Source organism: Rhinolophus sinicus, linkage group LG16 (genome assembly GCF_036562045.2).
Source record: "Rhinolophus sinicus isolate RSC01 linkage group LG16, ASM3656204v1, whole genome shotgun sequence".
Taxonomy (NCBI): Eukaryota; Metazoa; Chordata; class Mammalia; order Chiroptera; family Rhinolophidae; genus Rhinolophus; species Rhinolophus sinicus.
Genome location: NC_133765.1, coordinates 32,942,816 through 32,970,694, shown reverse-complemented (window position 1 = coordinate 32,970,694; position 27,879 = coordinate 32,942,816). Strand labels below are relative to the sequence as shown.

The 27,879-nt window shown below is 48.7% G+C and overlaps 1 protein-coding gene across 7 annotated transcripts in view; it reads left to right on the top strand.

The window, feature by feature from the left end:
- Nucleotides 1-27,879, top strand: part of CUX2 (cut like homeobox 2) — a 231,180-nt gene that overhangs the window by 130,478 nt on the left and 72,823 nt on the right. For 3 of the 7 annotated variants that reach the window (XM_074321130.1, XM_074321128.1, XM_074321134.1), the window contains exons 2-3: nt 11,012-11,122; nt 14,603-14,650. The exons of 1 other annotated variant lie outside the window; for it this stretch is intronic. In XM_074321130.1, the coding sequence (XP_074177231.1) occupies nt 11,012-11,122; nt 14,603-14,650 (159 nt within the window). The remainder of the gene's footprint in view (nt 1-11,011; nt 11,123-14,602; nt 14,651-27,879) is intronic. 3 more of the 7 variants (XM_074321129.1, XM_074321135.1, XM_074321131.1) reach the window with 2 other exon arrangements.

Sequence of the window (27,879 nt, the reverse complement as noted above, 5' to 3'; positions counted from 1 at the left end):
CTCCGTGGGAATTTCACTTTAATGTTGATGATAAGCATTTTAATGAAAGATGGGTAGATAAAAAGAATGATGTTCAAAAAAAAGTTGGTTTTGCTCTTCCTCTCCCATCCCCCCCCCACCCCGTTCTTTATTCTCTGGAAGTGGAAGATGGTATGTTAGGATCCTGCGCGGCCTAGTGGGAAATGACCTGCACCTGGACAGCCCAGGAGACTGTTTACTGACGTGCTGGGCTCCCAGTCGCTTGGTCTCACGGCTTTCGGACCCCAGTCGCCATGGAGTCCCCGGTATGCATCCAGGTGGTCAGCTGGTGCCCAGCATCGCCCAGGGTCCCACCCTCCACGCCTTCCCCAGAAGCCTGCGCCCACGTGCTGTGAGCTGCAGCTCGCTCCCAGCGTGCTTCACTCAGAGCAACACCTGCACGTCTCCCACCGCTGAGCTGCTCGAGGCTCCTAGAAACCCACCTAGCACATAGCAGGTGCTCAATGAATGCTTCCTTCCCCGTCTGGATTGTGCATTGGTCACCCTCTGAGCTCTGTACCCCAGTGAATTTTTCCAGAGCTTTCTGAGGTTCCCCCAGACCTTCTTCCCACTCCCAATACCCGCCACCTCAAAAAAGAGGTTGCTCAGAGAAGTGAATTTAAGAAAAGATGTTGAAAATGGCAAATTGGAGATGGTACAGTGGTTTGGAGAAGAATGGACCTAGCTCTGCTTTTGCCGCCTGTACTCTTGGATGGGTGACTTCATCTCTCTGAGACTTGCTTTGCCCACATGCAGAAGAAGTTAGGAAATGAGATGGGCCAAAGCATGAAGCGACTCGGATGCTGTGATGTGATGAGTCATCATGCTGTGGCCCCTAGCAATTGCCTGGCACAAAGGAGGTGCTCAGTAAACACTGGGGGGGAGAGAGGAGGAGGAGGGAGAGGGCAGGAGAGGGAGAGGGAGAGGGGGTAGGGGGAAGGAAGGAAGGGTTATTTGATATGCTTCCCTTTCCCTCCCACTTTTTACCAGGAAGTGAGGAGCACAGAGAGTAGTTGCCCATCCACTCACCCAGCTGGACCAAATGTGTTCACCCTAAGTGGGGGCATGAAGGGTCCCCTACCCCTCACCCCACACCTGCCAAAGTGGGGGCTACTTTATTTTCTTGGTGCCATGAGGTTTTACATTCTGAGAATTCCAGAATATAAAGCACTAATCAAGGGCAAGAGGAAGTGATCGGATGTTGCTCCCAGTTACGGCAAGATAATTAGGTGTTTGATTGGCATCCTCTCCCAAGGACAGCCGCCTCCAGGTCCCTCTGCAGCAGGAGTAGGACTGTTGTCCTGCCTGATGCTTGGGGGTGGAGGAGGGCCCTGGAGGTGGGGCAAGTAAGTGGGGGGCAATTGCAGGGTTGGGGTTTGGGGCACAAGATTGTCCAGCCCATCTTTCATTTGTTCATTTGTTCACACGTTCATTCATTCGGCAAATAAGTGCTGGTCATCGGAGATGGGACTTTGACCCAGAGACAAACTCCGTGTCCTTCTGGAGCTGACATGGGAGCGAGGTGGGCAGCAGAACATACAATAAACAAATAGAGGAGTAACTATTATACGTAAACATGTTGATGACAAGTACCGTGGAGAGAAGTAAGCGGCGAGAGGGTCACGTGTAGTGGGGAGGAGGTGCTTGCTGTTTTACACAGGATAGTGGGACAGGCCTCAGGGAGAAGGTAATATAAGAGACAAGACCCAGAGGAAGCAAGGGGCAAACCCACATGGCATTCTGGAAAACCCAGCATTTCGGGCAGAGGGAGTGGCCGGTGCAAAGGCCCTGCGGCATGGAAGTGCTTGCTGTGCTCAGGAGCCAGCAAGGACCCTGTGCGGCTGGAGGAGAGTGAGTGAGAGGGGAGTAGAAGGAAGTGAGGCCAGAGATCAATCACATGGGGCTTTGATGCGATGGGAGCCCTTGGCCTTGACGCTGAGTCACGTGGGAACCATTGAAGGGTTTTGAGCAGAGAAGGACAAGCTGTGACTTAGATTTAACAAGATCCCTGTGGCTGTTGGGTGGGGAAGGGACTGTAGGAGGGTGAGGGTGGCATCAGGGAAGCCAGTGAGGAGTTCCTGTGGTCACTCAGGCTAGCGGTGGCAGTGGTCCAGCCCAGGGCAGCAGCAGTAGACAGGATGAGAAATGGTTGGATCGAGCTGACAGGATGTGCTGATGGCTCCTGTCAGCACCCAGTGCAGCCCTGGACCTCAGGGCTGGCAGTAGCCGCAGCCCCAGTGCCAGCCTTGGACCCAGAGCTCCCGGCCCTGCCAGGCACTTCCTGCAGCCTGGACCCCTGTCGCCACAGGTCTGTCATCCTTCTGGCACTGCCAAGAGGGACGGGACGCCATGATGCCATTTAACAACGGTGAATGCTCAGTGCAGAGGCCAAGGGTCCGCCCAAGCTCACAGAACCAAGAAACGTGGGCATCAGGACTCGAACCCGCTCTGCCTGCCCAGTGCTGGCTTGTGGCCTGCCGCCAACTGAAAGCACATTGCCGCCTGGGTTTTCAGGAAGCCAGAGCTGTGGGAGCTGCAAGGAGGGCTTGATGGGCTGCAGCTTTAGTGTGTGACTAGCTGTTCCGTGTGGGCAGGGCCTGAGTCGGGTTTCTGCTGGCGGTGTTGTCGGCGCTGAGATAATAGCTGAGTGAATGAGGAAGCGGGTGGGTGGATGGGTAGACAGACAGATGGACTAACCAGGCCCAGCCATGCTCCTGGTCTTCAGGCTGCATGCGCCCTTGTTGAGGACAGATGGTTCAGGGAAAGGCTGCCCCATCCATATCTGGAGGAAGGAACCCAGAACGATGTAGGTTCAAGCCCCCATGATGGCACTTCTCCTCTGTGACCTTGGCGAGTGGCTTTGTCTCTATAGGCACCAGTGTGAAATGGCACCTGACCTGCATCCTAGGGTGTTTCTAGAGTATCCACTGCAGTCCAAGTGTTGTTGGGAGAATGAAATGAACTTTCATGTGCCAGTTAGCATGAACCAAGTATATATGATAAGCCCTTGACGGGACAGTTATTATACGAAGTTTGTGAGAAGTTATTGGCAGCCTTACCCACACAGCCAGGCCTCAAGGTTGAGCTCTTTGACCCAAGCGTGAACTGTCTGTCACCCTGGCCCCGCTGATGGAATGCGGTAAAACCAGCTTGGCTGGGACTGTTTCTCATAGGCACCGCCCCTTGCCTGAGCCTCTGATAATTGGCCCAGTACATCTTGGCATCTGAAATTTACATACGGTGCAGGGAGTGATGGATGGCTCTGGTAACCCAGGCTGTCTCTCAGCGCGGCTCAGTTATCCATCTCAGTGAGCTGCGGAACCATCCATCTTGTGTTGTCTCCTTGCTCGTGGCAGACCAGCATGTACCCTCCATCCCAGGTCACCCCCGACCCCCTCCCAGAGCTGGCCTCTGACGGCAACACTCACCATGCCCCACAGCATCCCCTGAAACCCTCCTCCTCCATGTTTGTCTGGGATGCTGATGACAAAGCCCTGAGTGGCTCCATGGACCCGAGATGTTGCGTAGAATGGGAGATTTGGCTCCTACAAAGGGAGCCCCAGCTTGCTCCTGACACAAAGGACTTACGCTTATATCCATTAACAGTCATTCATAAATGTTTATTGCGTGCCTCCTAGGTACCTGGCATTGAGTTAGAACAGCTGTAGCTGTGAACAGGACAAGCACAGCCCCCGCCCCAACGGACTGACGTGCCATTGGAGAGTGAACACTGAGGATCCTAGATCGGTGCCAAGTACTTGAGCTGCTTTCCAATCTGGCTCTCATGGAATCCACTTCATTACCCAATGGGCACAAGTTTTTATTTCCATTTACAGATACAGAAACTGAGGCTGAGTCGTTTGTGCAAGGTCATGCTCCTAGTGCGGTATCAAAGCCAGAATTTAGACCAAGATCTGAGGTCCCTGAACCATGTCATTATCCCCAGACACATCAGGCTCTCTCACGGTGTCTGATACATAGCATTCACTTATTCATTCATTCATTCATTTCACCAACAAACATTTCTACAGTCCCTACTACGTATCAGGAACTGTTCTCGGCACTGAGTATATAGTAAGGAGGAAAAGACCAAAATGTCTGCCTTGCTGTCATGGAGTTCTCATTCTAGTATATAAAATAAGTAAGGGAAATACATGGTGTGTGTGATTGAGAGACATGTTAAGGAGAAGGAAAGGAAAGACGCGAACAGGAAGACCAGTTAGAGGCAGTGATCCCATTCCCTCTGCCTGGAATGCCTGGCTTCTTTATCTGACACACTCATCCTGTGGGTCGCAGATCAGATGTTCCCACCTTGGTGGCCCTTTCCCCTAATCACCTTGCTGTCTGTGTTCCTTTTATATTTTATTTATATTTTTCATATTGTGCTTAGGCACACAGTGTTAGAATGGACCTGTCTGTCTTTTCCCCTGCACCGTGAATCCCTCAAGTTCAAGGACTGTGTTGGTTGGTTTCTATAAACCAGTACCTCTCACTGTCCTGGCACAGAATTGGGACTCAGGAATTTGTTGGATGGGTGATTGGATGGGGGTGGATGGGGGTGGATGGATGGATGGATGGATGGATGGATGGATGGATGGATGGATGATTGATGTCTGGGTGAGTGATTGGATAGTTGGCTGTCGGATGATCAGTGGATGAATGGATGATTAGCTGGAAGATGAATGGTCAGTTAGGTAAATGGGTGGCTCGTTGGACAGGTGGATGGATGATTGAATGAGTAGATAAATGGATAGCTGATTAGGTGATTGGGTAGATGTTGGATAAAGGACTTCCAGCCTGGGTAACTCCTTACTGGGTACTGGCAGGCTCTGCCCAAGTTGGGAACCACACAATGATTTAATTAGAAGAGGGAGGTAAACCTCTGTCTCTCTCCCTTGCCCCATCAGTTTTCATACCCACTTAAAGGCAATATAGGAGATATATTAGGGTTTCACACTCCTCCAGGCACTGGAGATGATGTCTCAACATGATGGCCATGGTCCCCTTTTACCAGAATTATTTATGCCCTAACTTGTGTGTTTTGGTTTCTGAGCTTTTGGAGCATACAGCTGTATCAGATTCATAATTGCCATCCCCTTTAATGTCTAGCACACCAGAGATCGTGGGTGGATGGATGGCTGGACGGACGGACGGACGAGTGGGTGGATGAGGGTCCAACACCTCTGGTCGCAGTAAAGGGAAAGCAGAGTGCTCTCTGTGTGTGGGGGAGCTGGTGACCGTTAGGAGTCATAATCGCTGTTTGTCCTGCTTTTCCAGACCTGGCCTGGAATTTCAGCTGTCACTTCGCCCACATAGCCTTACAGGAAATAATGTTCATAAAGTGCTTAGTATACTCCATAAACATTAACATATACATATATATACTAATAGGCACTCAAAATGTTAGCTGTGAGCTCTTGTTTTCTATAAGAAACTTCTGTGTAAGATTTCATTTGAAGAAAAGTTTCTAGGGATTTAAAAAATAAAGTCTGAGGGCAAATATCAAAATGGTTCACAGGGACACAAAGGAGATGCCCAGACTTGGAGGGGAGGGTCCAGGAAGCCTCCCTGGAGGAGGGGACATTTAAGCCAAGGCAATAGGATGACTGAGATCAGCAAATACAGAATGAGATCCTCTGGGCTGAGGGATGAAGTCTGTGGAGCCAGGGAGTTGGGAGACACCAGTGCATTTGGATTCCTACAAGGAATTCTGTTTGGTTGGGGAGGAAACAAGGAAAAGCGAGGAAGGGAGAAGCTGGCAGGGACCAGTGACACTTAGGTTGGGAGTGTGGAGGTTGTTGTAGGGTAGTGAAGAGCAATAGGTGGGCTTTGAGTGGGGGAAGGATGTGCTGAGGAAGTTTGTTTTCCTTCGTGAAATCCCTTCAAAGAATGGAAACACGAGGTCCTTGCTTCCACAGCCCTCATCCCCAGCAGTTGCTGCACCCTTGTTAGAATGTCCCTTCTCAGAATTGGTATTAGCGGGACATGTGTGAGTGTGGAGGTGCCTTCAGAGCTGAGACGAGCGTGAGCATATGTTGAGGGAACTGACCTGCAGAGACACAATTCAGATTGTGTCTTATGTGTGTCTCCCCTATAAGGACACAGCATCTGCCTCAAAGCTTGGCACATAGTTGACACTTGGGGATCAGGTATTAAATTTCAAGCAAAACTAAGTATTCTTGTAAGAGTCCCAATCCCTCCTGGTTGGAGATCCATGAGAATGTTTAATTTGCCTCCCCGTAAATAACCAACAGTTTTCCTTCCCCAGCCAAGGCCCACCCTCCCCTCTGAGGAAATCCAACCTCTTAACCAGCTGTGTGGCTTGGACAGGTAGCCTACACTGTCTGTGCCTGTTTCCTCATCTTTAACATGGGAGAATCAGATTCAATGAGTGTTTGCTAAAGCGTGAGGCATACAGCACCCACTGAAGGGACGTGAGATGACTTTTAGCAGTAAGTAGGCCTGGCTCCAGAACGGACTGACTCATGTCTGAAGGAGCGGGTAACCCTTCTTAGTGCTCCCCCATTCCTTCTTCTTCTAACAAGACGAACGTCTGTTTGGTACTATACCACCTTCGACAACTCTCTAGCACCTGCTAACCAACCCCTTTTATAACAAAGACAGACAGCAATGCTTTGTGTTCATTGTACTTGTATTTTAACAGCTACCAGCTGTTTATGGCTTAGGATTCTCTAGTCATAAAAAGGTTTCCTTTTCAAATGCACTTATGTAGGTTTTAAAAAGAGGGGATCATTATATAAAGGTCAAGAACAGGCAAAATTTATCTTTGATGCATAGGGTCAGAATAATGGTTACTTTTGGGTGCTACTCACTAGAAGGGGCACGAGGGAGCCAGCGGGGGGCCAGGTACATGAACATTCCGTATTTCAATCCAGGCAGTGGTTATAACGGTGTAAAAAGTCTATCTTAAAACAGAATTTTGAACTTAAAGCTCTGCAGGTCTCAATCAAAAAGAAAGAACTAGGAGTCCATTTGAAGATAAAGGTTAAGTAACTGGAAATTCATGTGCAATATCCATATGGCACCATGTACACGGAGGGCTGTGTGTGCAGTTGAAGTTTGGTCGGTGATGGACTGGCCAACCCAAAGGTTCCTTCTAGCTCATACGTTCTGAGACTGAGAGCTTGGAGATCTTGATTCCCAGGGTGCCCAGCGTGCTGATGATGGCAGACCCTAGAGAGCTGGGGGCATTGTCTGGGCAGTGGGCACTTCTGAGGGCTGAGCAGACAGCTGTCTGTCCCATCAGAAGGGCCCTTCCTCGCCGCCTCAGCTTCTTCCTGCTGCTCCCGGCCCTGGGTACAGCTCAACCCCGGCTTCCTTTCTCTCTGAGCACTGGCCCGAGCCTCAGCTGCATCTATCATCTGCTTCAAGCTCATTAAAATTATTTCTTTTTAGTTGCAAATGGGCTGTTTATGATGATCATTATTTGAATGGTCTGCGCCGGGCTCCGGGCTGTCTGTCTGCTGCTGATGGCCAGTTAATCAGATGAGTCTCCACCCCGACAGGCCTGGCCCAAAGTCTGGGGCCGTGTTGATCATGGCCCCCGCGGGCTGGGGGCTGGGGGCCGGGGTGCGAGAGGATCCTGAGTTCTGCTTGATCATCAAAGGAGAGGCCCTGCTAGCTGTGTCTGTGCTCCGGTTCAGACACTCATTTCTAAAAGTCCAGATCAGTCTGGTTTATGTCCAGGAGAGTTTTTTCCATTCCTTCAAAATAAATATAGTGCCATGAGCTTTTTTAATTTTAAATGTGTTTATTTTTAAAGGCTTGTCGATTCTGTCATTGGCCCACTTGCCTTCGTTGATGTTCAAATATCCTATCTTTGAGGTGGGAGAGAATGGTTTTTAATGCCTTTGCTTGATGGAGTGAAACTTGGCAATACCTGTCAGTCCTCCTATTTTTATTTTTATTTATTTATTTTTTTGAGATATTTTACTGACCTGTGAAATCTAAAACTCTTAGAATCACTGATCTAGTGGGGTGTTTTCTGAGCTCTGTTTGTCTAAATATATAAGATTAATATCGGCCACCATTTATTGAACACTTGGTACTGTCCTTGATGCTTCTCACATTTACAGCATTTAAAATAAGCTCCCTGTACGTCCCCAGCTAGTGGGGAAGTGGAGCAGAAGCCCTATGAAAAGCATGACAGTTTTGCCTGTATAATCCGAAAAGGAGATAAGCCACACCTGAATTATTAGAATTGACTAATTTCTTTCCTAGTCCCTGCTTGACTCACCTAACAGACGTGTTAATGTTTGTTATATGAGATGATGTATGCGAGGAGCTTAGCTCGCCTGGTCCATGTGAGTCCCCAATAAATGGTAGTTAGACTCGTTATTGTTGTTGTTGGCAAGCTTACCACAGAAATGTGGCGAGAATTGAAGGTTGAAGGATGAGCTTATTTAGGCAAAGCCGAGAAGGACATGGACACCATTCACATCATCTGCTTCTCTAGGGCTGAACAGGAAGGACGCCGAGAGCTGGGCTTGTGTGGGGCCAGGGCTGGGGCCCTGCTGATTCCCTGGCCTGATCTTGTCTCTGTTCTGTCTGCAGTGTGGACGCGGAAGACAGATTTGCTCCCGCCAGCAGCCTGGGAGGTTTGGGTGGAGGGAGCTAGTGTAGTCGTGTGGCATAATTGTCTGGTACAACACATCAGGCAGTTGAACTTATCCTGCTCTGAGAGTTCAGAGTCTGGGTTGGCTGTTTTCAATGAGGAGTCCACGTCCAGCCCTCACCAGGTATACTGGTTGCTGTGGTGCAAGGAGGGGCAGTGTCCCAGAGATAAGAACATAGTGTCAGATACATGACAATCCAAAACCAAGTTATGTCATCTCAAGTCCCGTTCTGATTGTCCTGCAGCAATGTGAAAATCACGTTTTTGTCTTCAAGATAGACAAGAAAAACTAAGACCAACTGTGAGCTCTCAGCCACAACTTAAATTGACCATGACACTCCCTGGAGAGTTACTTCTCTCCTGCCTGGTGAGGTTCTGTCCACCTGGCTGCACCACCTGTTTGGTGTTCGTCTACCTTGGATTAGTCCTATTGCTGCAAATACAGATCTCCTCCCAGTCACGCGGGGTTTTGGTTGTGGTTTCTCTATTGGAAACTATGACATTTTTAAATGGTGAAAAACCAGAAGTCACCCTGTTTTCTTCTGTTATCTTGATAGACTGTTAGAAACTGTTTCTCTCTCTCTCTCTCTCTCTCTCTCTCTCTCTCTCTCTCTCTCTCTCTCTCTCTCTCTCTCCTTCTCTCTCACTCACAACACCTGGTTCCTCCCTGGCTCAAAATTCCATGGGGCATTTGGACCCTAGGCCCCCAAGCCCTCAAGTTCGCGTACCCGCTGCTGTGGCCTGGAATTGATTTCAGCACCTTGGAGAGCAATGCACTCTGAATCCCATGCCCCTCGATTTTAATCACTGTCTTTATACCTCTCCCTTCTCCCTTCTAGTCTTATGATCCTGCAAAGAGGTTAGACATTGCTCCAAAAATAGAAATACCCTCCCCAGTTTCTCCCAAAGGCTCCATAGGCAGACACACTTACCCTGGGTTTGGGGTAGGCTCTCCAGCCTTCGATGGGTATGAGGTTTATGGTGCTGTGGTGAACTGCTATTGAGCAGATTTACCGACTCTCAGACATGATATAAGACAATTACCATGCATTTCGTCTCTTGGAGGGAAAAGGATTTGCAGCGGGTTAATAGTACTTTTATTTCATTATCTAACGGTAAAAGTGTTTCATTGTGTGTGCAAGATGAATGCGTATTAGCGATGACAAATGGGGTCTTTCAACACGGGGCCGAGCCTCATCATACATATGTTAGATTAAAGAGTTCACCCTAGAAATACACTCTCGCATCTGCGTGTGTGTTTTTAATAAATCTGATTGCAGAAATTTATTGCATCACCGGATTTAGGAAATTATAGGGCTTGATTGCTGCAGATATAATCGGGTGATAAATACAGAAATGCTCCTCGAGCTATGGTCCAGAAAAAAAGCCCATCTCGGGATGGTGCAAGAAAGCAGCAGACCACATAAACAGAGCATTTCTTGAATTATGCAAATTAAATCCATGACAATTCATGGTGAATTGTACTCCTCTTGTAAAACTATCACCGTCAAAGTGAAGAAAGCTACAAGAGGGGTGATCAAATATACATGTACAACCAGCAGACATTGTCTGTGGCGTGTGTGAGTTGGATTGCCCCCCGCCATCCCTCACTCTCTTTTTTTCCCCTCCATGGTATGTCCTGTGCAAATCTGCTCTGAGGCCTTCGTGGCACATACGCAGGCCAGGCACCATCTAATCCATTTCTTCTGAATCCAGGAGTCTTCAATGAAATATTTCTTATACTTGAAGTGAACCTTAAATGATTTACTGCAGGATACACAAAAGGTCAGCTTGCTTCTTATTGGCACCTTCATTTTTCCAAAATCTAGTGAAATTAAAAAGCCATCTATATCTTAAAAGGCGTATTTATGAACCCTTAAATGTAAGTAAGTCATAGTTGGAACAGTTCCCACCTCTGATATATGAAAGCTGTCGACAGCACTTTCTTATACTATAATATGCCCATACAATATGCCACACTTTACTATTTTGACACGGTTTGGAGATGTTTTCTACAGTTACTGACAAGCTTATGCCATCACTCCTTTGGAAATTTAAGAGGTGGGGCAGGAGGTGGGGAAGAGAGGAAAAAAACAACTCCACCCAACTTTATGGGAGACTATTGATCTGGCCTGACTTCCGACCAGCAAGAAAAGAGCTGTCCTGGATTTTTTTGGGTTGCATCCCCAGTTTCGTAAATTATTCATTCGTGCTAGGAGTCAATATCCTGTCTTTTCTCAGCTTTGTAAGTTAAGAAAACTTGTTCGGAATGCTGTTTTGTGCGATGATTAAAAAGGAAAAGGAGGGGGGAAAAATCTTTTCTCTCTCTCTCTCTCTCTTTTTTTTTTATTGTTCCAGAAGGAGCTTAATTCCGTCGCTTCCGAGCTGTCTGCGCGGCAGGAGGAGAGTGAACATTCTCATAAACATTTAATTGAACTCCGTCGGGAATTTAAGAAAAATGTACCTGAGGTACAGTATATTTGCTGTGATAGAATTAACTCAGTACGAATGCAGATTTTTCTCTGTTCAAACTATATTTTGAAAACTGTAGACATAAGTGACTAACAAGAAAGAAGCTAATTAGCCCCAAAGAAAAATTACAGCCCCCAGCCTTTCGGGGTCTCTTGGTACCGTGGTGCTCAGACATGCTGTCTGAAGTGAGGGCAGGACGCTTCGCCACTGAAGGCATTGTTTTTGAGGGTTCTGTAAAACATCCCTTGTCTCCCCACATTCATACCTAAGTCAAATGCTTGGCCTTCATGGCAAAAGTAATCTGTCTAGAGTTGTTGATGTTATTTTGCTTTTCCATTGGCGTCTGGGAGATGACAGCTCCCGCCACCCCCTCCTGACACCCCCTCCTGTCCGTCCTTCCCTCCTTCTCTGAAACTGCCTCCTACCCACCCCCATATACGTGCCTCGTTCTCCCCCTCCACCTCCTTCCGGACAACTCCAGCCACCAGCTTTGTTTTTCCCAGCTGCCATGAGGGTGGTCCAGATAATGACCAGCCCTAAGCAGTGTAAGGGCCCCCCCAGGGGAACAGACTTGAAAGGACTTGTTTCTGTTCTTTACAGGGGCGAATGTGTGAATTCCTTTCCCTCCTCTATCTGTTGAGAGGCTGGCTGTTTTGCCTCTCAATATTTTTTAATGATAAAGTAAACACAAATAGGAAAAATAAAGCCGTCTGATTTCCTATAATATTGGCAGGGATGTGGCATATCAGAGCTATTATGGGACACAGACCCCGACCACCCCGAAAGCCAACTGTGCTTGTGTGGTCAGCAGAGTTTAGTTAAGCTCTCTGTCCAAACCTGCCCAGGTGGCCTGGATCTTGGAGGAGGCTGGGCGGGATCCCTCATTCTGGAGGTATCCAGCCTGGAGATGTTGATTCCACTCTGCCTGTTGGAATCATCCAGGGGTCCTGATGCCATCTCGGTGATGGAGGAGGGGTCCATGAAAAGATGGAGAAGAGGCAGGCCTACCCCAAAATTGGGCCACATGAGCAGAGGGGTCAGTCTCCTAGATGTGAAATCCTCCTCACACAAGTCATAAACATCTTTGGTTCTTCAAGGCCAGCGAGACAAGCAGGATCTAGCTAGAACTTGTCCATGGAGTGAGTCTGGGAGAGATCTTAGGTTAGAGAGCCGGGGCCGGTGGTGCTCAGAGAGGGGTAGGAATCTCAGATCTGAGCGTGTTGCATATGTTGTGGCTTCAGAAAGTCCTTGGTTTGACTCCGGGAGCTAAGAATGGGGACACTAAGTAACCTTGCCTTCCCTCCCAGAACAGAGAACAGCTTGGTCTTTAAACTGATTTTTCTGCCCAGAATGAGTACCTCTGAAGCGTTTCCTCTGACTCTCCAGTCTTGGAAGCAGAGCTGAAAGGGCCCCTGATCTTCACAGCCCCTCATCTTGTCCTTCCCCCAGGCCACATGGGAACCCCCAGGTGAGGAGGGAAATCCAGGCCAGGTTTTAAGCCTCGAGTTGGGCTTACATAATTCTAATACTGCATAATTATGCAATTATGTAATTAGGAGGAATAAGTTTCCATTCCTATTATAGTCGTGCCTCTGAAAATTCTCATTTTTGGAACTCGTCTCTCCTGATGGGGGGAGAGCCATGCCAAGGCTTTATTTAAGAACATCGTCTGGCTGGTGCCCAGCTCACTTCCTGCCTGTGCCTTTGCTCATCTTCCCCCAAGGGGTAAGCAGAGGGGCATTGGCCCGAAATCCTGCTGCCCCCTCCCATGGAGCCTCAGTTTGAACCCCCTAAACTCACTTGAATGAGGGGTTATGAGATGAGTCGGTTTGGGGAGTCTGTGACCTGCCTCAAGTGCCAGCTGTGCCACTCAATCCTGCAGGACCTCAAGCAAGCCTGCCCTGCTCGGAGCCTCAGCCTCTGTCCCTGTGTATTCAGGGGGCTGGCACTGACATTTCCTGAACCTGAACCAAAGCTTTCCGGCCCGAATGTTTTATTTGGTGTGTAAAGTCTTGTAAATTTTACAGCAAGTTGCCAATGTTTATCATCTTAGAAGATTTCATCCAAAAATCTGGATGTCCGGTGTCTTTGAGTCTGTTTGCTAAATCTGGCCACACAGAGGCTCCATGCCCACGTGACAGTCACCAGACAGAGCTGAGCAGCTGCCACCCCATTAGACTCGTGTTTCCCCAGAGATTTGCCACAGGACCTCCCAGCCTGCCACCCTCATGTCCACTTTGCCTGGCCTCTGCCCATATTTGAGTTCACAACCTACAACCTAGGTTTTCGTGTTGCCTTTCCCAGTGCTGCGTGCATGTGTCTGTGGTTCCTTGGGACCAGATCCACTGGGTTCCCCATTGTCCCTCCTGAAGATCCCCAACATGCATCATATATCAGTGGCTCTGAGAAGCCCTGAGGCACAGTCAGTGAGGAAAGGACCCCAGGATCCAGAAGAGGGATCTTTTCATGGCAGAAGCAACACCACCTTGTTCTTTACCTGAACATATGTATGCTTCTGCCCCATCTTCCTGTCCGCTTCTCTCTGCTGCTCCCTCCCTGCCACACTCTTGAGCCCCCCACAGCTCTTCCTCCCACGGGGATTTCCATTGAGCCGTGGCTGACAGTGGTTGGGGGCGTCACCAGTGGGTCTCAGAGGAAGCTAGAGCATTTAGAGTTGGGGTCTCGGGATACTTGGTTCTAATAGCCTCTCTTGCGTGCTGGGGAGAACTCACCTGGTCCACCAGGGGAGCTCTGGTGCTGTGACCTCAAGGCCACTTGTGAAAGGCAGGAAATTAGGGTCCAGAAATAGGAGGCTCCCTCTGAAGACAGCCCCGTGCCATCGAGTTCATCAGACATGTATAGAGCCCCCTCTGAGCTGGGCACCCCAAGGGGTGACCCAGCCAAGTCCCCAGAAACAGCACGTTCTCGTGAGGAAGGAAAGACGAGTACAGAGTGACGTTGCTAAAACTCTGGGTGGGGAAGCAGCGATGGCCGTCCGAGGGAGACGGCCCTGTGCACTGCCTAAGAGTCAGTAGGTTTTCACGAAGGGACTTCGGTGACAGGACCCTGAGTGTGGAGAACTGGGGTCACCTCGCCAGGCCCTGCTCCGAAGAGCATCCCATGATGGACCACCAGTCCCACAGGTCTTTGCATCAAAGAGCATTCCATAATCACATCCACTTGGGGAATGCTGCTTCCTCTGTCCCTCTTTGAGAAATTCCCATTGTGCATTATATTAAAGGCTCCAAAGACTGTGGACTTGCTGTGTCCCCGTGTGTGTGTGTGTGTGTGTGTGTGTGTGTGTGTGTGTGTGTGTTGGTGTAGATATGAGGAACCCTTACAAATTCCATTGAGCACAGGTCACACGGGAAACATTTGGGAAAGGCTTACTTGGGGGGACCGCAGTGAGCTGCAAGCAGGGGCCATGGGGTGTCCCAGCTGGCATTGTAGTGAACTCTTCGCTGATCTCTTTTTCAGGAAATCAGAGAGATGGTGGCTCCTGTATTAAAAAGCTTCCAAGCTGAGGTAAGACCCAAGGCCCGTGGCATATCCCAAACCCAGCTCCCTCTCCTGTCCCACCTGGAGTGGCCCGAGGAGCCCAGCAGCCTCTGGAGGTTTGGGAAACACTGCTGGGCCCCATTTCCTCCAGATCAGGCAATGGTGTCATGAGAAGCTTGGCTTCTGTGTTGTGTTTCATGGGGTTCCAGTGTCTGATCCCAAGAAATTTCCCTCGCCCCAGATGTCACCCAGCCTTACACAGGCTCTTCTACATATAATATCTGTGACCTTGAACAAACCAGCTCACCTTCCAGGCCAGTTTCTCATTGTTGGAGGTTTGTGCTCAGTAACCTTTCTCTCCCTGGCATTCCGCTCTGCTGTGACTATCTAAGGCGGCCTTGCAGATAAGTCCAAACAGGTACCAGCCTCTCCTGAAATCCTCACTAGCAGCCCCCACTCTGAGTGTAAAATCCACATTGTTTGAATTCTTTCCTGCCCACCCATGGGGCCCTCTTTGGCAGCAGCTGAGCTGTCCTGCCTTCCTGGAGCCCTGGGATGGGGCAGGACCTCCCCCATGTTTCCTCTCGGCTTGCTTTGTGATGAGGATTCTGAACCGTCCACTTGTCCAGCTGGTGCAGGAGGTCGGCTAGGAAAAGAGTGGAACTACACCGAGGCAGGAGAGCAGAAGGGGAGGCCATTTCTGAAATGTTCTGTCTTCAGGGGGTTCTTCTCGGTCTCCCCCTGGATTCAGGTGGGACCCTGGAAGGATTGGCCCTTTCTCGGAGCCCACTGGCAGAGATGCGTTTTCGGTCTGTCATCCGCCACGCGCCACATTACTTTAAATCTGTCTCTTTGGAACCGCGTAAGCACAGAAGGCAATATTAAAGTAAACAATAACTGGGCTTACACAAATGTCGCTGATTTCCATATTTTTCATCCTTTCATTTTATTACTGAGTTGACTGATGTGCTTATTTATTTATAGGGCCATTCAGTATTGATTCATTGGCTTGTGAGTTGCCTGAGCTGGAAGGGAGAAGGGAAAAAAAAAGACCAATAATGTTGGGAATATGTTGTCATGGCTTTGTGATTTTTAAAAAAGAGGGTCCCCATCTGCCAGCTCCTGGTCCTGGGAGGGGCACTCAGCATACAAGCCCTCAGGCAGCTGACTCCTCTGCCCAGCCCGAAGACCGGCATCGAGGAGTTGGTACAGTGTCACTTTCTCGGGTGTTCCATTGCTCAGGTTGGTGTGGAGGAGCTTCTCTTAGTCACTTAGAGCCTCATTTTCCCTATCTGTTAAATGGGAATAAAGACACTACAGATCTTTCCGTGTTGTTTTGAGGATGGACTGAGATATAATGCAGGGAAAGGGTTTAATGTAATGCCTGGCACACAGAAAGCTGCTAGGGAGTGAAAAGCACAGACACCGGAGTCAACCTGGGTTTGAATCCTCCCTCTGCCAGTTATTAGCTGTTTGACCTTAGGCAACTTACTTGACCTCTCTGTGCCTGTTTCAAAATCTGTAAAATTGGATAATAATTACACCTACGTCCTAGGGTTGTGAGGGAGAAAGAACAAAGTTAATAACCATAGAGTTCTTAGAACATTCCCTGCGTATTAGAAGTCTTGGTTATTTTTTTATTCCTATTATCAGTGGCCTCCAATATAGATTTATTTGGCCGTCACCATGCCAGGGCCGCAATCCGCCTCCTTCTTAGGTGTTTAAGACTTTTTATCCAAAAGAAGGAGCCTTTCTGTCCATGTAGGAAACAGACATGGCTTATATCATCATTTCAGTGGGAGAAAGAGTTAAACATTCGGTCTGGGTGATGATCCAGAGAAGATCTAAGTGCAGGGGAAGCACGGCTAGTGGGGCTCAGACGTGGGCTTGAGTCCCAGCTCTGCTGCTTACACTACCTCTCAGAGCTACAGCTGTCCTCCCCTGCCAAATGTGACTAATAGTAAGGATTTAAAGAACAAGCAGGGTGGAGGCAGTTGCCAGGATGTCTGCCACACAGTTGGTGCTCAATGAGTGTTGGGGGAAAGAAGGTCTGAGTGGGACCAAAAGGGGAGACAAAGCCAAATTCTCATTTCTAAACCCATGCGGCATGTTGAATAGACACTGTTTTAATAGCTGGAGATCTTCAAAGAACTTCGTTAATTTTCTTAAGAGGGCTTTCCATTGTCCCTTTAATGTACCAAAAAGACTGCATTTGTCTGGAGTTTTATTCCCGAAACCCCTGCTTTCCTCATGATCTATTGACTAATCCATTGCGGCAGCCATGTCCCTCCCCACGCCCCAGGGGAGACACGCCGCCAAAGAAGGGTGTTAATAAAAAGCATCTTCTTCATCCAGAACAAACTGCACACATATAGGCCGTTCATAATCCAAATTTGATTTTCATTTTAATTTTTTTAATGAAGGTTCATCCTTTATGCCGCTTCCCTCTCACGATCCACCAGGCTCTGGGCTCAGAGCTGAGGATTCCCAAGGGGGCATTAATCACCTCCCAGGAATATTCCCGAGGCTAACACCTTCCTGAGTCCTATAAACTAGCCCATAAAACGCCAGGGCTGAAAATCATACCGTCATGCCTTCTTCCCCAGTACGGGCCTCCTGTTGAAATATAACATGTTCAAGTTCATCCCTTAATTTTACTCCACCCGCCATGTGTATGCAGAATCTAGGCATCCTTTTTGTATTTTCATACTACATACATGAGTGTGGGTCTTTTTTTTCTTTCTTTCTTTCTCTTTTTTTTTTTTTTTTTTTTGTGCTGGCGGGAGGGGAGAGGAAGTGAATTTGCCCTGCTGTGAATCAAGGAAGCTTTCCCTCTCCGCCTTGATTGCTTAAAGGACAGGCTTGATTCCCCCTGCTCAGGGAAACAAAGACAGCCAGAGAAGGTGGCTTAATGGAGACAGCTTGAAATGGCCAAAGTTTGAATATCCTTGCTTGCAGAGAAAAGAGCAAGACGAAAGCCCCGCTAATTACAAAAGTTGCTTTATGAAAGATAATTCAAAGCAATAATTTAGCAAACATAATCAAGTCGCACAGATGGGGTTGTTGATGGATGGATTGCAACATGCAATTAGCAGTTCTCGCAGTTACATATCATTAACCCTCCGAGCACAAAAATTATTTTCTCATTATTAGTTGAAAAGGTAAAATTAAGCTGACTAGACAGTAAAGGAACAAACTACAATTAATTACCTTCATTTATTACAGTCATTATTTTAAACTTATTTTTACTTGGAGAGAGAGATGAAAACATCTAAATTAAAAGTTTTGTTATGCTAAAGCAGAGGTGAAACTTTTCTACGGAGGGTGTGCACTGGCCCAGGCAGGAAGAAGGCAGGGCCACTGCTAGATTCCCTCCCCTCCTGCTGTTTCCTTCGTCTTCCATCATGAAAGGGGTGTGGACTGCGTGATGGCGAACCAATAACTGTGGAACAGACACATTTATCTGGGCCGGATCGAAACACAGCACTTTGGGAACCCAGTGGGACTGACATGCGCTCTGACCCCCAGGGGAGGCAGGAGGTGGTGGCAGTGGGACAGCAGGGTCTGAGTCCCATCCTAACACTGCTGGTGTGGCTTTCGCGAGTGACTTCATGTCTCTGAGCCACTGTATCCTCATCTGGAAATGATGACGGCTCGCGGGATTGCATGAGGTTCAGTTTTCTTTTGAGTGGCCTGCAAGTCGTGTGTTCTTATCATGGCGGGTGTATTTGGTTGCGTGGAGCTGACGTCTTCTCTCCATGCCTTCTCGGGGTCACAGGGGGCTCCTGTGGCATGACCACTTTCTAGAAGCTCAAAGAGGAGGCCGAGACGCCACTTCCCAAGAAATATAATCCTCGCCAGTTGAGTGCATGCAATCATTTATGCACTCAACAAACATTCATGGAGACCCTACTGCGTAACGGCTGGTGTTCCAGGTGCTGGGCCCACGGAAGGTCAACCTGTTGTCAACTTGACCCTCCTTTGTGTGGGGGAGGGGAAGCATTTGTGCCGTATCCACAAGGGCCACCCTCTACTGGGCACCTTGCAGGTCCATTCAAATACTTGTGGAGTACCTACTGTGTGCCAGGCTCCCGGTGAGGGCTGTGGAAGGTCCAAAGGTAGTGAGACACCATCCCTGCCCTCAAGGACTGTCCCTAGAGTTTAGTCCCTGTGATTGAAATAATTTCCAGTAATCATGTCAAGAGCTGTGGGAGGCCTGTTGGTTTTCTCCCAGAGGTTCTACCTGTTCACGGAACTTTACGTCTGTACGCATCTCCATGGTGGCTGCACAACGCCTCTTGTCCCATGCACGTGTGCACTGTGTCCTGGCACGCCCCCATCAAGAGACAGAGCCTGTGTCTCCATCCTTTGAATCTGGGCTCGTGTCTACTTTGACCAATAGAAAGTGGTAGAAGTGATCACCCCTATAAATCTAGTACCCACCTGACACCGTACATAGTTATACTTTATTGCTGCATTCCCTCGGCTGTGCTTTGCATCCCCCTGCCTATATTGTAACTACCCAATTTGTACCTCTTAATACCTTCACCCAACCCCCCAACCCCCGGCCCATCTGGCACCCATCAAAATGTTCTCTGTATCTGTGCACTTTCTAATGATTATTTCATGTTCCTCACGATATTTCTATCAGAGAGAAGTCCTATGATTATCCCCTTTTTTACAGATGAGGAAACTGAGGCTCAGAGAGACGATGTCTAACATCTACCCATTGTCCAAGTCTATACCTGAGGCAAGGAGAGAACTGAGGACACATGAGAATTCAGGCCCAGGAGTGTGGTGTGGGTTGGAGAAAGCCCTTAGGGCAGAAATCCAAAGCCAGTGGGTCCCTCTGCCATCTGGGCCCTGCCTGCCTCTGCCTCTGCCCTTGGCCAGGACAGCCCAGCTCATTCACACCTCAGCATGTTTGCACTTGCTGTTCTCTCTGCCTGGAATGCTCTCCCAGCACCATCTCTTTGCCTGATTAACTCTTTTCAAAGATCGGATGCTCAGGGTGTGAGGAAGCCCTCCCTGACCCACCAAGCCCCTGGGTCAGGCTTGGCACGCCCCCTTGTCTCGCTCAGCATGGCTCCTACACTTCACTAGTGTGGTACTTAGTTAGCATTCGTCATAGTTTTGCACCAGACCTCTCAGGGCCTTGGGACCATTTCAAGGACTTTGGCTGTGACTCTGAATGACGTGGGAGCCATGAGAGACTTTAGAGCAGAGGAGGGGCCAGCTCGGCCTCAGGTTCTAACAGGATCCCTCGAGCTGCTAATCAGATGGCATGGTGGGGACGGGGGGACATGGCCTTTTCTAAGATGACAGAGGAGGAGACTGTACCGCTTGTACCTCCTTGAGCCCCCCACACCCCACCCGAGCCCCTGCTCACTGCCCACATTCAGTACCCAGAGCCTGAGGTCATCATTGTCTGCCCCCCAACATCTGGCCCAGACCCAGACACTAAGGACTCCCTGCTTTTCTCTCCCAGGCAGTGTGGGGGGGAAAGGGGGTCCTCACCCTGGACAAGATCCCCAAGGAATCGATTTGTGTTCCTGTGGCTGAGATGCCTGAGCAGGGCACGGAGGGTTCCTCAAGCCCAGATCACCTGAGGGGGCACGTCCCTCGTGCCTGGGCCCCGAGGCCCCACCCAGCCCTGCATGCCGCTTCCTGATTGGTCCCTGTGTTCCCTTCCTGTTCTGTCTGCAGGACGCCTGCCCTTCCCTTTGAGCTGCAATTTAATTACAGGGCTTTTTTTTTTCTTTTTGCCTTTTAACATTATTTGCTCTTTGATGTCATAATTTTCTCACTTTCTAAATTACCCTTTCTCTGTCGCTCCCAACACTGGCATGGCCATTTCTTTGTAAGTGGGGCCCCCTCAGGGCCACAATAGACATTAGACATGTGAAGGCCTGACCAGCTGGCAAGGCTGGGGAGAAGTGGCCTCACTGACCAGCGGGACCCACCAGGGAAGATGAGCAGTGGGGGCAAGGGGGCTCTGGACCGATTGGCACGGGCTTGCATCCTAGCTCATCCAGTTTGCAGCTCCGTGACCCTGGGCAAGCCATCTAACCTCTCTAGGCCTCGGTTTCCTTTTCTTTAAATTCAGCTTTCATTGACATACATCATTATATTAGTATCAGGTGTACATGTAGTGATTTCATATTTGTATATATTGCAAAGTGATCACCACAGAAAGTCTAGTTAACATCCTCCTTGGCTTCTAAATGGAGATGCTAATAGGACCCACCTGCTAGGATCCATGTGAGAGTGAAATGGGTCGATACTTGAACAGGCCCAAGAACAAAGCCCAGCACGTAGTGAGCACTCCTTGCCCTTTCAGTGGCGTTCCTAGCAGATGAGCTGAGACGCGCCCCATCACGTCGCGCCTCCCAAGAGCCCCACGAGGAGGTGTCTGCTCGCCCCCATTTCTCAGATGAGATAAATGCGGCTGAGCACCCAACACCTGGTGGAGTGGTGACTCGGGCTGGGGCGTCAGCCAGCAACCTTTATGGAGCACTTAGCAATGCCTCTCGTGCCTCTTGTGTTCCTTTCCAGAAACACGGCAAGGGAGGTGCCGCCGGTATCATCTGTGACAGGTGAGAAACCAGGCCCTGAGAGGTCAAGTCTCTTGCCCAAGCTCACACAGCTCTTCACCAGCAGAGATGATGGGAGATGCAAACCTCAGCTTGGAGGGCTGAACAGAGCCCATGCAGGGGCCCTGGGGGTACAGGAGGAGCTGAGGACGTACATTCTCGATTGAAGGCCTGCATTGGACACTTGTACATAGTTAGGGCTGGGGAGGGTCTCATTGCTCACCAGACCCGTGCCTGTCAGATGTGTCTTTGAGGAGCTTTTTCAAGCAGAACCTGCCAGGGAAGCCCAACCCATCCAGGAGCTAGGATTCAAACCCAGGTCTGCGTCCCCAGCCCAGGACTCGGCACATAGGAAGTCCTCAATGACCAGGGTGTCGCTTGCAGCTTAAGTCAGATGCAGTGAGGACTCGGTCCCACCGTGCTGCCTCCGGCTTGCACGCGAGCACACACACTCTCTGCGCCTTTCTCTTTGATGACTTAATAACGTTGATGAAGCAAGTCTCCTTGGCTCCCATAACCGAGCCTTGCCCCTCTGGCTTTACCTTGCCCAGCTTGGGGTAAAACTTCTAATGAGCTAAACATCCTTCTGAATTTTATATTAAGAACCCACCAAAGCGTCATTGAACCTGTCACGCCGTATTACAACCAAATTAGGAACCAGCAGCAATCCTCTCTCATTCGGTATCATATGCCTTATAAAGTAAATTATTAATGCTTTTTTCCCCCAGTTAAGCAGTTATTTGCAGTTGTTCCGGGTATTTCTCATTAGAAATAACATCATCTAAAGAACGATATTGATTGATTTTTTTTAATCTTGGAATCATGGACGTGCACCACATATTTATATGACATTCCCTTTAACTAGAATTCTCATGCTTTATTTTTATATTATTGATCTTTTTGACACGAATTGCTTTTTGGCCTTGTGCGATGTTGTAAGCTTTCCGCCTGCAGAGGAATGGGCCGGCGTCTGGGCCGAACTGGAAAGAGTGATCACTCCAGCGGCGTGGCAGGAACATTCCCGCACATTTAACAACAATTAGTCTATGCTGACGCCATGGTCGGCTTTCGTGTATGAAAATTTACAAGCCTTTTAATGGACTGCATTATGGAAGGCCATGTGGGGCCAGTCAGTGGGGAGATGAGGCCGCAGGGAGCACATCCATCTCGTGGCACTGTCGGCCGAGCATCTCAGCACTTGTGTCTGCCCGGGGGTGGGGGGAGCAAAGCAAAAGCTAGTGTAGCAGCAGTGCCGGTGTCGTGGGATGTGTGGCCATTCACACAGTCTCTCATGCGTCCATGCATAGATATTTATTGAGCACCTACTATGTGCTGGGCATGGCGCTAGGTGCTGGTGCTAAGGTGCTGAATACTATTATTGACTCACATGTTTGAGAAATAGCTGAGCACCTACTGTGTGCCAGGAACTGTGCTAAGTGTTGAAGGTCCAGAAGGTGAACACAGTTATTCATCTGGCACCTGCAGTGGAGTAGAAATGACATAAGCCTTGAGTCACACAGACTATGGTTCACATCCCAGCTCTGTCCTTTGCCAGGGTTTTCAGTGAACCTCAGTCTCCCTGGCTGTAAAATGGGGACGGTAACAGTTCCTACCATCTAGGGGGCTGGGAGGATTCCGACAGGTAAAGCGCTGGATGCAGCATAAGCCTCCCAGAGACGGGGCCGCAGGATCATGATTATTTAGCGTGGTCGCCCCTTGCCCGCCCACCAGCCCCCCTGGAACACACATGCACACCCCCACTTCACTCTGCAGCAGACATTTATTTGGCACCTGCTTATGGCAAGGTGACGTGGCAGTGAGCAACCCCAGGTACTGTTCCCGTCCTCCTGGCACTCCCAGCCTAGTGGACACCCTCCCTCAGTGACAGTAACAGTCACGGTTATGACTGAGTTTCGTGTGGCCAGGATGTGGATGGGAGCGATTAAACAAGCCCACGTTTCTTCACTCAGAAACTATTTATTGAGCCTCTACTATATATAGACCCTGTGCAGGGCCCTGGGGATACAGCAGGGAACACATCAGACGTGCCCCGCCCCTGGGGAGCTCAGCATACAGTGTGGGACATGCACATGTGCTTTGTGTATATAAACTATTTGAAAGGCAGTGTAGTGAGTGCGGTGGTTAGAAGCAGTTCAGGAGCCAGACTGCCTGAGTTCAGATCCTGACTCTGCTACTAAGGAGAGTGATTTTTCTCTCTGTGCCTTGATTTCTTCATTTGTAAAATTGGACTCCTAATAGCCCCTACCTTATAAAGTGAACGTGAGGATGAAGTGAGGTAATAGAGGTAAAGGCTTAAAGCAATGTCTGATGAAAAGGAAACTTAGATCAGTGGCAGAGGCTAGGATTACCCTGATTATTACAATGATTATGAAGTCATCCCACCGTATATTAACTAATCATGGATGTGCTGAATGCTGCCAAGGCGAAACGCAATTGCACCCAGAAAGAGCCCACACTTGCCTTCCCTTTGCCCTCACTCAGAGACAGAGGGCTGGACTGCGTGACCCCTTAGGTCACGGTGGGGGCCCTGAAGTGCCATCCCCAAGTTTAGGTACTAGAAAAGGAACCTTCGCAGATGGGGGTATCCTCTGTGAGGTAGCCCCTGCAAGAGGCCCTCGGTCATCCAATATTACAGTCTAACCCTCCCATGCCCTGAGTGGCAGGAACGAGGCCCAGAGAGGGTGAGAAACCCACCTAGGGTCACACAGCCAGGAAAAGGAAGGTCTGGATGCTGTTTCAGGTCTATATACTCCCTAGACCCAGAATGGCACAAAGGAGCCGGATTTGGAGTCTTGGAAGACCAGGTCCTAGTTCAAGCCCCACCACTGCAACCTAGTTGTGTGACCTTAGGCAAGTCACTTCATCTCCAGCCTCAGTCTCCTGTTTATCCCAGGGGCGTGGGTGTAGAGAGCCCACAGGATCACTGACTGAAAGGAATTTGCAAACTAAAGGAGGACTTAAAGGTGAGTTCCAGAGTGTGGTCCAGGGGCCAGGAGCATCTACACCACAGTTCAGTAGACGTCCTGTTTTGCCCGCCCCCCACCCCCCAGATCTCCTGAATCAGAGTCTGTAGTTTAACAAGCTCCCCCGGCAACTGTGTGCACATTAAGGTTTTAGACACTCTGCCTAAGACAATCCTGGCTGCCCAGTGGAATCTCCTGACGGCTTTAAAATAAAAACAAAAAACCCACAGACCTGGTCCCACCCCAGAGTGGCTGGCATTTTTTGGTCCCGTGTGAGGCTTGGGCATCAGGATTTTGAAAGCTTCTACTGGTGATTCTAACATTTGAGACTCTGCCCTAGAAGCTCACCATCTAGTGGAGGAGACAGACACATAGAAATAACCAGTGGTGTGCTGGTAAATGTTGAACAGCTGGCTGCGGGCGCCCTGATTTGTAGCATCTGCCAATTTCTGTGGTGTAAAAACTCCCACCGTGGCCAATTCAAGCTACCAATATGGAGTTAAGAGGAAATGTGCAGTATTAGCATCTCATATATAGTATTTTCATCATACAGATACAATAGATGTAGATATCCTCAAACCACAGAGACTAGTAAAATGTAATCCCATGATTAGAAAGTGGTGAGTATTGAGTATGTATTTCCTTTTATTTCAGGGTGTTGTTTTTTTGTGGTAAAAGATGCATAACCTAAAAGTCACCATCTTAACCATTTTTAAGTGTACAGATTAGTGACATTAAGTACATCCACATTGCTGTGCCATCATCACCACCATCTGTCTTCAGAACTTTGTCCATCTTCCCAAATTCAAACTCTGTGCCCATTAAACACTAACTCCCCACCCCTGGCAACCACCATTCTACTTTCCGTCTCTACGATTTTCACTACTCTAAGTACTTCATAAAAGTGAAATCAGACAGTAGTTGTCTTTATGACTGGCTAATTTCACTCACCATAATGTCCTCAAGATTCTTCCATGTTGTAGTACCATTATTTTTAATATAATTTATTTATATGACTTAACTTTTAATAACAGCTGTGTTTAAAAACCGGCTTGCAGAATTTCTGAAAATCTAACAATGAGCTTTTGCAAGCTGCTACAGGCCAGCCCCAAGCATACCACCTGAAGTAGTCCTTGTACCAAGTGAGACCAAGGGTACAAATGGCAGGCTTTAGGACAGCAGTCAGCAAACGATGACCCTTGGGCCAAAGCCTGTTTTTATAAATAAAGTTCTATTGAAACACAGCCATGCCCATTCATTTATGTGTTGCCGATGGCTGCTTTCCCATCACAACCTGTACGGCCTGCAAAGCCAAAAATATTTATTATCTGGCCCTTTTCAGGAAAAGTTTGCTGACTCCTGCTTTTAGGTGTACAGGGAGTAGTAGAGATTGAGTCGATTTAGTCATTCATTTATTCATTTATTCATTTTCTCAACAGATATTTACAGAGCACCTTCTGGGTGCCAGGCACCGTTCTAGGCACAGGAGCAAATAAGACAAAGTTCATTTCCTCCCTGAGCTGACCTTCTGGGGGAAGACAGATGTAATTCAGACACTCACACAAGTAAATATACTAGTATAATTACCATCTATAGCATGAGCTGTGCCATGGGGCTATGAGAGTAACCTGGGATATCAGGGAGGGCTTCCAGGAGGACGTGACATGTGAACTGAAGCAAAAGTAGGAACATTCTAGCCACAGGAAGAGCAGAATGACATGCCAGGTAAAAGGAACAGCATATGCAAGTTTCCTGAGGCAGGAGGGAAGGTGGGAACTGCAGGGGCTAAAAACCAAGGAGAGGTAGCTGGAATCCCCAGGCCCTCATCCGTGCCCCAGCCTCTAGACCCCCACCCCCCAGATCCACCCTATGAAGCACAGCGTAGCCTTGAGCCAAGATCACCCTGGCAAACTCCCCCATTTCCTCCCCACCCTTAAAGACCACCTCCTAAATTCCTTCCACCTTCCTCCCTCCTGGCACTGGTCTGCAACAAACAAAGTTCTCTTATTTATTTCCCTCCTGAGATTTATAAACTCCAGCCCTATAATAAAATTATTCCCAGCACAAGCACAAAATAATAACAATTAACAGACATAAAACCAGAGGTTAGTGGGGACCAGTAAAGATTAAGGTCAGCCAAATCCTATGTCCCAGAACCAAGCAGAGGCCCTGCCCTGAGATCCAGGGACTGAAACAGGTGGTGGGGACAGGAGTGGGTTTCCATATCTTGAGCCCCTACTGGGAGCCATACTCAGGGCTGGTTATCTGACATCTGGGATATTGTGGAATATTCTAGAGAATTTTAAGATAGGGATGATTGTGTTTCCTTTATAAGGAGGAAACTGAGACTCAAGTTCAGATGTCAAGGTCACATAGCTAAGAAGTAGAAGAGCTGGGATTCAAACCTGTGTGTGTGTGTGCATTAGTCATAGCAACTGTTTCTTGTAGTAACAACGCCGAACACAAGTGGAGTTTATTTCTCGCTCTCATCAATAGTCTAGTTCTGGCTGATGGGGAAAGGGGGACTGTGCTCCAAGCAGTCATTCAGGGATCCAGGCATCCTGTCTTCTGGCTCTGCTGTTCACTTTGTCCCAGAGTCCCCTTCATTTAGTGGGTACGTGAGGTAAAAGGCAAACATGGTGGCTCTCAGGGGAGGTTCTCAAGAGCCAGACCTGGAAATGGCCACGTAATTTCTGCCCATATTCCCTTGGCCAGAACTCAGTTACAAGGCCATGTCCAATTTCAAGGGAGGCTGGGAATATAGCCTAACATTGTGTGCCCAAGAGGGGAGTAATAACCAGGGTTATGTGAGCACACAGCCCTGTCAGCTGCACTGTGGTCTACCTGATGGATGAGGCACCTACCTCATTAGCTATTAGGGAACAGGACGGAGCTGGAACACAGCCTTTTACACAGTAGGATTGGTACATTTTGGACAGGTGAACAGGAGATGGAATTCAAGGGGCCTGCCAAGTCCAGGGAGTGGCAAAGCAACAGCAAGAAAGGATTTTTAACAATTTGGCCAGTGTTGTAAAGCTCCTACTGGGTGCCCTGCTCCGTGCTGGACTGGCTAAGAGAAGAAATTAGCTCTTTCCAACAAGGAGACCAAGCCACCCCTGGGGAATCCATACCCACTGTACACTAAGAAAAAAAGCAAATGTGAAGTGGGAGCAAAATGTCCCAGGTGTGCCAAGAAGAAAGTGATTACTTTGTAGACAGGCAATCGGGGAAGACTTCCTGGTGGAGGTGAAGTCCCAGCTCCGGTTAGGAAGACTTGGGCAGGATGGAACATGGAGAATGAAGTGTGATGGTAAGAGCATAGTCTTTGGTGTTAGACAGACCTGGGTTCAAGCCCCAGTTTGATCAATGGCTGGGTGATTTGGGGTAAGTCACTTCCCCTCTTTCTGAGCCTCGGTTTCCTCATCGGTAGAATGGTACCCAGTGTACAGGTTTGTCATGAGGATTAAATAAGGTGGTGATGTGTGTGAAGTGCTAAGCACAATGCATAGCACACAGAAAGCTTAAAATGAAGAATTGTTCTTCAGTGGTTATTTTGTGATTGGTGCCACTAAACCTATGTGGGGGTTGGGGAGAAGACAAGGCCAGGAAATACATTTGGGCAGGATAGAGGGGTCCTGAACACCAAGTTAAGTCTGCACTTTGTCTTGTGGGCAGAGGA